This window comes from Porites lutea, chromosome 4 (assembly GCF_958299795.1).
Source record: "Porites lutea chromosome 4, jaPorLute2.1, whole genome shotgun sequence".
NCBI classification, from domain to species: domain Eukaryota; kingdom Metazoa; phylum Cnidaria; class Anthozoa; order Scleractinia; family Poritidae; genus Porites; species Porites lutea.
In genome coordinates this window covers 26,799,099-26,812,402 of record NC_133204.1, presented here as the reverse complement: position 1 = coordinate 26,812,402, position 13,304 = coordinate 26,799,099, and the positions used below count along the sequence as shown (strand labels likewise).

The following is a 13,304-nucleotide window of genomic DNA, read 5'->3' as shown; positions in this document are numbered from 1 at the left end:
TCGCTTTCCCAGAAATCCATAAAAAACACACACACTGTATAGAGGTCCACAGCATTTTTAGTACAAGTCTCGACAGTGCCCTAAATGACATCCGGGACGTGTGTGAGGTCCTAGTGACGTCACGCCCTTTGTTTTACAAATCTAAGAGCAGATCCAATTCGTCCCCAATCCTCTCGTAGCCATAGGGATAACTGGATCGGGTAGTCACCTGGAGGACGCGCTTGTCAAACACCAACCCATAATGCTTCACGCGCGGAACCACTTGAATGTGTTTCTTTTCCAAATCCCGTGTGAAATGATAGGGGTTGACAATGTTCAAATTTCGGCGAGTGTCCTGAGGCGAGTCTAGTTCCGAGAGAATGTTCTCTTTCATGGTATGAAAATTGAGGATGGCCGATCCCCGGACATTCAGGGTGAAACCGCGGACCTTGCACACCACCTTACCTCCACGGGTTGTGTACCCATAATTCTTGGCGCCCCCCGAAACAAACTCGGTGATGACATCCCCGTCCAATTCATCCGTCATGTCGCCTAGAAAATCCCCAGTGGCAATGCTGGGTTGACCGGGACGCCACTTGTACACGACACTGTCGGTATCATAGTAAAGCACTTGCTGCTGGAGAGTGTCCAGGGACTCGTAGAGCTTGAGTCGAGCATGACACGTGGTGAACGCCGCCACAAAGATATTGGTCTTGGTGCCTTTGACAGCATTGTCTTGGACACTGGTGTAGACGGCTTCCAAAATGTCGTCGGTACAGAGGCGGAGCGTACTGAGATCGAGAGCTGCATCAGAAACGAGGCTGAACAAATGGGCGGGGTTTTGAACGGTGACGGTGGTGGGTTTGTTGATCCGCTCACCAAACTTGCCCCAGAAACTATTCAACATGAGTTTGGCGGTGGCCTTACGACCAGGGTTTTTGGCAATGCTGGCAATGTCCAGTCGGATCCCCTCCCGTTCCTGGTAGCGAAGAATATACTCGCGTTTTTGCTCGAGGGTCTGACACCAACTGGGCCACCCCGCGGATTCTTGTTTGAGTTTGAGCCAAGTATTGACGTAATCAGCGAAAAGACCTGTTTGGCGTTGCTCGGGGGGAAAATGCCAGACTTCATGGATCTTGATCAGGGTGTACCCCTTTTCCACCGCTTTGACCAATTCGGGCGTGCACCAAGTCCCACGTAGTGTACGATCCGCATCCGAATGAGGGCAATACTGGGTTCTAGTCAACATAGGCTGGGCTTGCTCTGTCTGGACACAGGCGCGGCAGAGAGGAAACGTGAGTTTTTGGCCACAACGTACAGGCAAGACGGGGTGGAATAGACCAGCGGGAGGCAGAATGTCCACCGTAGCAATACCAAAATAGGACGCCAGGGACTGGTCGACAGGTTGGGTGATGATCTTGGGATGACCGATAGGGTAAGGGCAGTTCTTATTCACCCATGGGTACAGGGAGGTCACATCCACATAACGTATTTCCTCCCCCTCTTCAGCCACGGCATGCAACACCACCGCACCAGTGCGACCTCCAAAAAAGGCGTCACGGGGTTCCAAGGGTGCGACCAGATCAAAAGAAGCCAGAAACTGAGAGACAACGGGCTCGTCATCCACCAGTCGGTCCCATTCACATTCCCACATTTCGATGACGGTGTAACCTGCTCGGAGCAGAGCCATGCGTTTGGAGAGCGTGGCTTGATACAGTTCCTCCACGGTTCGATCCGGTGTGGCATAATGTTTGGCATCTCTCACGGGATAACAGCGAGGACAGCCATGATAGAGACACCCATGAAATTCATAAACAGTGCGGGTCAGAGGATCGTAGCCATCGACGAAATAACCATTCACGAGGGTCCGGACAAACTGCTCACCCCCATTCCGGACATGACGAATGCGATCGGCACTAGCTCCCTCTTTAGGAATAAGGTGTTCTTGGTAGTACAACCATTGTAGGGCCTTGAGGGACTGATTGACTTGGGCGCCTCGCCAGCCCCTGAGCGGTTCAACGGCAATAGTATCGGGGGTCAAATGGTGCTTGCGCCAATAGAGATTGCAAGCACTGGCGATGGTGATGCATTTGGTCATGGGATTGAAACCAGCCTGCTGTTCAAATTCTTGTTGAAAGGCTTCACACCCCGCTTTTAACAGCGCCACATCCGATTTGCAATACTCGATCATGTCTTGCTGGAAATCAAAACGCACATTACGACGGACTTGGTCGGCATGCCAACGCGTCAGTTCGTCTTTCTTTTTGGCCATCATGCCCTCGGGATCGTAAAATTCCAAATCGGGGATGCGACCCACATACTGTTGATGATCCGGGGTATTGAACAAATGCGGAAAGAAGCCCTTCTTCAATTCGGTCAAATTGAAGGTGCTGGGAAACGAGGCCAACGGCATGGGCAAGAAACACAACGAGTCAATGAATTTGAGGGGTCCACTCCTGAAGGACAACACTTTGGCGCCCACCGTCAATTGATCCACCACTTCGCGTTGTTGCTGGTACAGTTCATGCAGAATAAACATGCCATCAAACCCTTTCAAGTTGTGAAACACCACGAGAATCTCCCGCTCACTCTCGCTGTCTGGGAGGTCCGTGAGATCATCCAAATCGCGCAAAAATTGGAGGGCACAGTCTTCCCCGTCCAACACATGAATGGTCGTTTCTTCACTGGACGAATAGCACAACAAATTGGCCACAAACACACCTTCCGCATTCTGCATGGCTTCAAAATCGGCGTAAACAAACAGGGGAGGGGGTGGCGCCACCATGCTACCTCCCCCCTCCTCTGTGGGTTCTTCTTCTTCCTCATTCTCAACCACGGGTTGAATGTAACACTTATGGTATTGGATAGACACCCATTCGTGACACACAGGACATTTGGCGTACCCACACTGATGGCGTTGGTTAGGGACGACGGTGTACTGGGCCTGGCACTTGAGACAGGTTTTGATGGATTGACATTGCCGACTGTCCACATGATGACGTTTACACTGCTCACCATAAAACTTGCGATGACATAAGGGGCAATACTCTGTAGGGCGGGTGCCACGCACATAATCGGGACAATCAAATCGACCGCATGCTTTGCAGCGTTTCCCTTGACAAGTGTGATGGGCCCGATCGTTGGTGTTGAACCCCCGTTCACAGTCCACACAATAATAGGAGCGATTGACAAACGCCGGAAAAGACGTACAACCATCAAAATGATCGTTGGATTTCAGTAAACGAATCTGATGGGGGGCATCAGGGCCTTTAAAGATGAGAAAAAAAGGTTTCATCCGGGTCATCACCAAGAGTTGATACTGAGACCCCAATGCTTGCTGAAATTGACGCAGCTCGGGTAAACCACAGGGACCCTCAACCACCCCCGCTTGCTGATGGAGGGCTTGGGCTTGACGTAACTGCACAGGACGCCCCCGTTTGAGATTGTCCCAGTCACGAAACCCATCCACGCCTTGATCTTTATGGCAGTGGGCACGCATGGTGACGATCGCGCGAGCACAGCATAAGGCATCTCTGTTTCGAATGGTAATAATGCATTTCTTTTTCTTGTTCTCTCGATCCAGGCATAGACGTCCGGCATTGCGTTGTTTACGATGGCCTGTTCCTGGGCCAGGCATAGAGACAAACACCACATCCACTTGGAACCCACGATCGGGGTTGAAGGCTTCATTGCTGTTCAACTTGCCGGCCAAGGTCGCTAACATTTCATCCAAACGGGCGGTGCGTTGTAAAAATTCCCCCACCGTAAAATTAGCGGTTTGGTAAGCATGGGTGAATCCATGCGCTGTAATGGCAAAATTCACAAAATGATGGGCAGGTCGCTGCTCACGGCCCAGTTCTGTTTCAATGGCTTGATGGAGTGCTTCGGTCAACGCCAACCCAATATTATCTCCAGGCACAGGATCCCGCGATTGTCGTAACTGCGCATTGAATTGCGCCCGTTCCACCACATCACGCCAGCGGCGTCGTCGACCAATAGGTTGCATAGTAAACTGAAAGAGAGGGCCACGGACAGCAGCCCCTCCCAACTGTTCCCACCGATCATAGGCGCGATCCAATAGAGCATCCCCTTCGTCATCGTCACTGAATGGATACGCCTCCGCCATGACAGCGGCAAACCATTTGAATTTTCCCGCGCTGGACGTAGACTTTTATAGACCGTCTCACGTGATCTCGCCTGCGCTGGGATTGGTGGACCCAGCTCAGGTGAGAGTCAGGTGAGGGGGTTTGATCGACTAGAAGAAGATTGAGGGGGGTCCCCCCCATGGGTACAGACTCCTTCCATCGCCTCTAGGCCTGGACCGAGATTGGTGATTGGCCGATGGAACCTTAGATAAAGTCTGTCCATCAGAACAGACGTCAGTTGCGTTTGAGAATGCCCAACAAAAATCCCGAGAAGGCGAAACAGTTGAAACACGAGTGGTATGTGAAAAACAAAGAGCGATTGTTGCAGCAGAAACGAGAAAAGCGGGCGGCCCAGAAAAAGGTGAAACCGCCTAAACCAGCTAAACCAGCACCAACCCCCGAACAGGAAGCCCGAGCCCGAGAACTTAACCGACTGGCCTGTCTGCGGTATCGCACCAAAAACGCAGCTTATGTACGCTTGCTGAACAGGGATTATTATCACAAACACCGCGAGCAGATTGTGCAACAGCAACGGGACCGACGTGCCCAGGCTCGACAGAGAACCGAGAGTCCCTTCCGAAAGTTACGAGCGTTAGCAGACGTGTGTTCTTCCCGTTGGCTAGAATTAAAGTATGGATACGCCAGTATCGCACCGAAAAAAGCGGGACCCCGAGGTCAACAAACGGAACCAAAAACTGTATCGGAAACGTCAGTATGCATCCGTGAACGGGATCGAGAAAGTAAAGGCCCTCCATCGTCGACGCTACCACCAGCACATGGCAAACTTGAAAGCCAAAGGGGAGTATGAGGCCTTTAAAGCCAAAAAGGTCGAGTATGGGATGAAACGCTACTATGCCATGTCGGAGGAAAAGCGGAATGAAGTAAAAAAGAGAAACGCCCAAGCCCAGAAAAACTGGATGGCCAAAATGAAAGAGGAGGGGACGTACGAGGCCTACAAACACCGATTGAACGAGCGGCGGCGACAACTCCGGGCCCGAAAAACAGCGAGCCTTGGGGGAAGAGGGGTGGAGAGCGTTACAGAAAGAAAAATATCGGAAGCGGATGGAGTACACACAAAACCAACGCTTGGCCGAACATTTGGAACGTCCCTTTCCCCTCCCGTGGTGTCCGCTAGACTGGTCCGACTCCGAGTTTGACGAGGACCCTGTCCAATCGACTCGTTCCAACGCCTTACAACAGTTGCAACAATACTTGTAAGAACAAAATGTGAGTTTTATTAAACCATGTGTTTAAATCATTTCCATTGTGTGATAACTGTGTTCTATTAAATTACATACCCAATCTCAGTTTGGTTTTCATAATGCGTCTCACAATACGCTCCGTCAGGGTTTTACTACCAGGGAGTTGATCAATCTTGGCAATCATCTTGCGATCCGCCACCCATTTATCTTTCAAGGTCTTGGCTTTGTCATAATCCATGTCATGTACTTTCGCAATCCTGTCTAACCGGTTGATGCCGGGATCCCCACGGGCCAACCGTTTTTTCAAATGAGTGCCAGGGCCCATATACTGATAGCCGGGCCAATGAAATTCAATCCCCGTCTTGTTGAGGAGGTTTTGCACATCAAATAATTTGCCCCCACGTTGCGATCGTCGTGGTCGTCGCCTCGATCGGGCACGGGAAGTAGCTGTCACACGACGTCTCCGACCCATCACGGGGTTTTCCACGATTTCCAATCCAAGGCTTTCTTGGCAACCCCAGCGGCTTTCTTTTTGGCGATACTGGCGGCTTTCTTTTTGGCAGAATCTGTCGTGCGTTTGCGAATATCACGCGCAACCGCTTTCTTGATGGAGTCCACTCGTTCACTAGGGGTATCCCAGGGTGCTGTACCGGGCCTGTCTGAAAAAGGCAACTCGTGGGCCAACTCAGCACTACTCACTTGAGGTGTGAACTTGAGTTTCTTTTTAGCACTAGGGGTGATGTTCGGTTTAGGCGGGACAGGTGGTTTTCTGGGCCCTGTCGGCGTGGAGCCTTGTTTTATACCCTGAGTGGCCTTGACCAATTGCGTGAACCACGCTTGCATCGGCCCCGCCTCAAAATCATCATCCTCACCGGGCGTCGTAGCCCCTGCAGCGCGCACACCCCCCGCCGGCGCTCCAAAGGGTTGGCGCACTTTTTTGGTCCAATGGCGTAATTGACGGCTCACGGCTTTGAGTTGAGGCCGTTTCCAGGCATCCGGGACCTCACTGGTCAGGAGGATGTGTTGTTTGGCCGCCAAATCCGCGGCTTTACTCAAGCGAGTATCTTCCACCAATTCTTGTTTATACTTCTCTTTTAATTGTAAAAAAGCAGGGGCGTTGTCCACCGTGGTGCTCACCATCTCGGGTTCCATGGTGCAACTGACGTGTCTCCTTTAGCGCATGCAACGTTTATAACATCGGTAGAGTTCCGGCCAGAGAGCGCCGCCTGTTTGAGCCATCATGATAGCGCGTCGTCGTTTCACTGAATGCGCGGGTTTGGCCATGGCGCGTAAACTCTGGGCATGAGGTTTAAGCAACGTGATAGTCTGTCGAGAGCGAGGCACCGTGCCACGGAGCGTGTTCATCACCAATTCACTGATGGCATTGATCTGATCCGCATTGGCCATCCGCAACAATTCTTGTCGTTTATGTTGATTGGCTTCTTGTAAGACACTTTTCAAGAACGGAGCTTGACGTTCCATGCGCCACGCCATGCTGACTCTTGAGTTCAGGCAACGAACAAGGTCTATTTATGGTAAAAAGGGCTCCACATGCACCACACAATTCGCCATGATAATAGCATTGCATATGAGTGCGACACTGATGGCATAACAATGAATCATAGTTGGGGTCCCATTCCAACGTGAACGTCACGGCTTTTTTTCGTTTTTTGAGCACTGGATCGCGTCTAACGTGGACGCGTCCGTCGACGTTTCTTCTTGAACGCCCAAGGCGAAAGAGCCACTGCCAACATGGGGAGCACGCCTCCGCGTTGCAGACCACGTCGTCGACGTCGTTTTCGGGGGACATAACGATGTCGGCGTCCATTGGGTCCACGGACCATCGTCCAACTAACGCCTGTTCAGGTCCACCCAGGTCTTTTTATACATTTTCATTACATGATAGAACAATTAAACGATTCCCCCGCATAGCGTTTCCGTTTGCCGGATTCCACGTCTCGTCGGCGTTTGTCGGCAATTTTGATGGCTCGCTTGGTTTGATGCTCCCCGATGGCTTTAGTGGCCCCATACCCGGCTTTGAGAATCCCAATAGGCAGGCCAGGCGAGACACCCCCCACTTGACTATAGGTCATACACCGTGGTCGTTTGGCGGGTCGGCGACGCCGAGTCGTGGTGCGTCGGCGTTTGGGTGGCATGATGGATCGTACAACATCTGATGAACCTTTTGCACAGGGTGTCTTGTTTTTATAGTCCCAAGGCTCGGCGGATAGCTAGCTCTTCCTCGAACGTCATGTTAGGTGGACGATTTCTTTTTTTTTTCTTAGGCTTTTCCAAAGCTTTTTTGATACCATATTTGGCTCCACTGCTCACTGCACTCGACACGAGGGCTTTGCCGGCCATTAAAATCAGAGGAATGATTCCTCCTCGCTGGTGGGTTCGACGTCGGGTCGTGGTGCGTTTGCGTTTGCGTCGAGGGGCCATCCCACGTCGACATTGGCCACACATGGTTTTGGGGACCGTGGAAGGAAGGACCCCTGTTTTTATATCTTTTTTGTTCACGAGCGTCGACCCCGTCCACGGGCTCGGCCACGGCCCCGGCCACGGCCTCGGCGGGGTGGTACAGGGGGTGGACTTGGGCTGGAGGTTCGTGTGGAGGTGCGACGTACTGACGGTCGCCCTCCCTCTTCATACACGGTGGTCACCGTATTGGTATGCGTGATATTGCGAATACGTCTCCCTCGCGCCCGTTCTTGGGCATCTTCGTTCAGCAAATCCAACCGTCGCCTTAAGCCTCGCCGTCGATCGTCGTCATCATCATCTTCATCTTCATCCTCCGACGGAGGGGAAGAATCGGGGGACGGTGGAGAGGGCACGCGGGGACGTCGTCGCGGTTGTTTGGCGGCCACGGTGGGTCGACCTGTCGGAGTCGTCACCGTGGACGTGGTGGTCCTGGTGCCGGCTCCAGCACTACGTCGGGACGTAGAGGGGCGGGAGGGAGCCGTGGTGGTCGTAGCGGTGGTGACAGGGCGTGGTCTGGGTCGTCTGGAGGCAGTGGTGGTGGTAGTGGCCGTAGGACGTGTGCGGGTGGACGTGGTGGGACGGGTTTGGGTGGCTGTCGTGGTGGGAGCCGTGGTGATCGTGGGTGGGGGCGGTGCCGTGGTGGTGGTAGTGGTGCCTGTACCTGCCACGGGGGGTAAGGTAAAGGCATTCAGGGCATCGTCCACATTGACCGGGTAGGTCAAATTGAAATCCGCAATTTCTTGATCCAATTGGGCTCGATCCACGGGTTGGGTCAATTCAGCCACCATGTCCGTCATGGTACTAAGGTCCCGAAGTACCGAGGGCGAGGTTGGGGACCCCACCCCGGCAGGCGAGAAGGTCGGGGTGTCCATGCGCTCCGATAAGTCAATATGTTGTCCGCCTTCTCTTTGCCGACGGACCCGGGCGAGTTCTCGTTGCAGTTCGTTTTCGAACGGCAGGGACATCCACGGGCAAGGTATGAACTTGCGCCTTACCTTCTCGGCGCGTTAAATGACTCCACAGGCGGTATCGATCATCCGACGCTGGATGCACATCCAACATCAAATAGCCAAAGGGACGGGACGTGATGCGTTTAAATAGGCGCAAGACTTGACGCCATCGGTCGGGAAAGGCTTGCAGTAAAATGGTCCGTATACCCGTTTGATCCCGGGGATTCTTGAAGGCCACAATGTAATGCGCGTTGCGATTAATGGTCTTGGCAAATTTACCCGGCGGGAATAAATCTTGCGTCAAATACAACACGGTGATGTTGCGATGATGGGAATCTTTGGTGAACAAATCCAACACGCGTTTGTCCTGTCCCCCTTCTTCCATCAAATCGTCCAAGACCAGCACGCCGCCACGCGTCCGGCAAAACCATTGGGTCAAATGACGGGGTTGCCATCGGGGTTGCCATCGGTCGTACGCGTAGACGATCTTCTTGGGTTTGACTTGAAACACGTTGAGGTCCCGTAACCATTGTTCCACTAACTCGCTCTTGCCGCTGCCCGACGGGCCCGCGATAATCACACTACTGGGCTGTCGAATCATCCTTCCCACGGTCGAGGGTGACGTCGATAATGACCCGTGGCTCCTTTCGCGCCCATACGTTTATACCGTTTGTCACGTCCCAATTTATCTCCGATTTTATACGCTTTGGCCAACACGCTCATGATCCCTCGCCCGTTTTGACGAAAGCGGGGTCGTCGGGAGGAAGGGCGCTGCCGTCGTCGTCTGTGGCTGGGCATGCTGTCCAATACTCGCGGTAGAGGCGTGGCGATTCGAACTGAATCAGGTGTTCCATCGTCTCTCTTAAATGCGTTTCTTGTATGGTGTCCATGTACTGTTTGAGGGACACCCAATCTTGGTCTTGCGCCAGTTGGCGGGCTATGAGCCAATGGTACCCGTCCCAGGCATCCACCCCTTGGACAGTGTTCACCCGTTCAATGGGGTGGGACCACCAATACAGGGTTTCTTCTAATATGAAAGCGTCAATCACCCGCTGGACATCCCCTCGCGTAATCATGATGAAAGTGCAAATGACCCCTCAAACACAGCACCTCTCGTTTTATGGTGTTTTTTATTTCAACACTCACAAGGATTACAAAGCATAAAGGCCTGGCGGCTCACATTCTTTTGCCCTCCTTCTGGGCGGGCATCGACTTCATCTTGGACTTCTTGTTTAATCACTCGTTTCAAGCGATCGGCCACTTTCTGATCATTCAACACTAAATTGTCGCAACTCCATTGCCCCAAAAAGTCTTGATAGGACTGGCCTTGGGCTCGGGCTTTCAGGAAAAATAACGCATAATGGCCACAGGTCTGACTATCCAAGGCTTGCAAGGTCTGGTCACTACGGATCAGGTGCTTCCATTGACTCCACCATCGGTGCAGGTCCGGGTGGGTGTACACGTGCAGGGGCAGCCCATAACTGTCAAAGATTTCGCACTTGTTCTGTTCCGTCCACAACCCCAACCAATGTTGTCCCGGTTCTCCCGCTGGATCCGTGTTGACAATGTAGGCTTGACGGATACTCTTGGGGGGTGAACGGGGTAACTGGTCGGCGGGGTACACGCCGTGAAACACGCGTCGCAAGGTGGGATCTTCTAGGGCCAACGTGCGCAGCACCCTATCACTGAGCGCCACAAACTCCATGCCCAGTGTCTTCTGTCTTCTGAGTCCACTTCAGCCGTTGATGTTGTATTTTATACCTCCCATGTGATTGATCTCATACATGTTTTCATACTCGCTCCAGACCAACACAGTGATGTTGTGTCCCACTGCAGCAGCAAAATCAATGATCAGTCGCGTATTGCCCGATTGACGGGGGTTGCGATACTGAGGATCATCGGCTTTTCCACTGGGTACATTGTTGAATAGGAACAACGTGCAGTTCTTGCCTTGTCCCCAATCTCCAGGCAGCAGGAGGGGAATCTTGTCTTCATTGTAGGCACCCATGGCTTGTAGAAATCGATCGTACCCCAGCAGATCTTCATAGGCTTGATCTCCAGTCAGTTGCAGGGTTCTGTAAGGGTATTCTTCTCCATTCAAGGTCTGACGTATCTGGGTGACCCCAAACTTTTCAAAGGCAAAGGGGTAGCGTTGTAGGTTTCCATTGAAGGCATCCGAATGCAATAACCCGACCATCACTCGGTCAGGAAATCGACCCACAAACGCATTGTCTTGTTCCCACTGGGTGGTGCGTCCATCAAAGGAAAAGGTGCGGATTTCGCTCCGCACCACGGGGTAGCGGGCAATTTGTTTGCCCAGCTGTCTTTCTTTCTGCAGTCTCACATAGACACTGGCATTCAAGGTCACTTTTCTCATCAACAAAGTGACTTTGATGTCTTCTGGGTGAATGGCTGGAAATTTCTTGGCGACTAAAGTGCCTTTGTTGGGGGTACCTAGCAAATAGACAGTGTTGGGGTTGAGGAAGAGTTCTATGTCCATCTGGATATTGGGGACCAACAATTTGCCTGTCTTGAGGGGTGCCAAATGGGGACGGATGAGGAAGGTGTGCCAATGCTCAGTCAGTAATCGGCTCGTCAAGGTACGCAATTCTGCATTCCCACTCCAATTGGCGTTTGTAGGGACATCGGAATTGGCGGCGGTGGCTCCCATGACATTCACCACATTTAGCTGATTGACCCATCCTTGCGGGGCTAACTTGGTGGCCCCTTCTTCTCGGTTGAAGTTCAGGAGGGTTTCTAGGTAGGCTCTGTAATGATAGGTGTTGCTCTGTTCCGTCATGAGGACCCCATTCATGCTCAGGGTGATATCTCGAAAGATGGTGTGTCCAAAATTGTTGACGCAGTACACATGTCTCGTTTCGTTGCCATCCGAGATGAGCAGCCCCTCATCCAAGCCAGTATACCCAGCGGCTGGATCGGTCAGACGGACTTTGACTTTAAATCGGAGAGAATTGGTATCGTAATAATCGTCGGAGCCCGGAATGGAGAACGTGATGGGCTGGATCCCCGTCAAGGCGGGTTGAAACTCCACCTCCCGAGAGGCTTCGTACCGATAATCCACATCGGGCACGTCAAACAGTTGGAGCGACATGATGCGGTCTGTCCCTGGGGTTCAACGTTCCCCCCTTTTTATACGTTTTCGCCTCCGTTGCCTCCGGGCTTTGGCTTGGTTGGCCCATAACACCTGCCTGAGATCCCCCCCTTTCATCCGTTGCCCGAGCCAACGTCTCCTTCTCACTTTGTCTTGCTCTGCCGCGAGGACCCTCATGGGATCCCCCATGTGCATGCGAGTGGACAAGCCAAAAATCGTGCCCCCTTTCATCCGGCGACCTCGTCGAAGCATCCTCCTCTCCATGGCGAGGGGGTCCGTCAAGCGGGAGGAGGTATGCATCAAGGGATAGCGCGCCGTCATGGACTTGCCAAAGATCGTGCCCCCGACTTGGTACGGCGAGATGAACCGTCCACGGGCCCGTTGCCGTCGAATGCGATTTTGCGTTTTGAGAAAACCACCCACGCGTACCATCTTGTTTTCAACGTCCAAAGATGTCCCGTATACGTTGCGTGGCTCTTTTATAGGTTTTTTTGGCTTGGTGTTTGCCGCCCGCCCAGGCCATGGCAGGGGCTTTCCGTTTCAACCCACGGCTCAGTTGCCCACGTCGATCCGCCCACGTCTCTGCGGCACTCTTGCCTCGTTGAATATCTTGTAATCCCGCTTGCGCTTGCTGCAGGACCATGGGTCCCGCCAGTTTGATCAAGTCTTCGGCTAACCCTTTCCCGTCTTGCGGGGTGAGCACGGGCGTGTGGTACCGCGTTAAACTGCCTCCGCGCATTTTGTCGGTGTGACGTCGAAGGTGCTTTTGGGTCCCTCGCGTGGCGTGAGTGGCTTTTTATAGCTGTTTGAGACCGATGGTCACCAAGGTTTTGCCTGGGGGTAAAATGGCCAGGGGTCCACTGGTACTGGCAATTTCCACTTCCAAAATATCCAATTGTTGTCCTCGCACTTTGATCCATTGATGGTGCAGGGGTTCCGCCGTACTTTCCCCATCGCCGGTTCTCAACAATTGCACTTCCCGCAACAAGGGAAACTTGCCACTGCCCACCACCGTGGATTCCACCAGATCCGAATAGACCATGACGGTGCGTTTGCACGTCCCCACCACTTTTTCAAAGGAAGCATCCAGGTTGTTAAACTGCCATTCCACCATCCTGGACAGATGAAGCCTCTTATTTTTCACCAAAAACATTTGATCCATCACATCCCTAGTCAAATCCGAGGGTTGCGACCCGGCATAATGCGCTCCTTCCCAATAATAGTCTGTTCGATTCGAGGGATCCTTGGGGGGTGTTTGGCCATCATAAGTCACGGTGGGGCAACTGAATTGGAGATTGGGGCCCAGTACATGCCCTACCACACCTTGGGGTTGTTCGATGAAGCCAAACTTTTCCGCTACCCCTATATCCAGGGAAAAGGCGCTTGTGGCTTTGGTCTTGTTGCCGTTTAGCAACTCTCCTTTAGGCACTGCATG

General features: G+C 52.7%; 1 protein-coding gene across 1 annotated transcript; it reads right to left on the bottom strand.

Moving 5' to 3' along the window:
• Positions 1-10,492: 10,492 nt before the first annotated feature.
• LOC140934476 (uncharacterized protein F54H12.2-like) lies at positions 10,493-11,869 on the bottom strand. Its single transcript, XM_073384093.1, has 2 exons — positions 11,277-11,869; positions 10,493-11,108 (listed from the first exon to the last, which is right to left on the bottom strand). The coding sequence occupies exons 1-2, from the start codon at positions 11,867-11,869 to the stop codon at positions 10,493-10,495; spliced, it is 1,209 nt and encodes a 402-aa protein (XP_073240194.1).
• Between the last annotated feature and the right edge of the window lie 1,435 nt (positions 11,870-13,304).

Bases quoted from the DNA above. Each gene is read 5' to 3' on its own strand.
- LOC140934476 (XM_073384093.1), bottom strand. From the start codon at position 11,869: ATGTCGCTCCAACTGTTTGACGTGCCCGATGTGGATTATCGGTACGAA. The intron at 11,109-11,276 runs GTTGGTCCCCAA...CTTGAATGCCAG, and splicing joins CCCCTCAAGACAGGCAAATT to TGTCTATGTGAGACTGCAGA.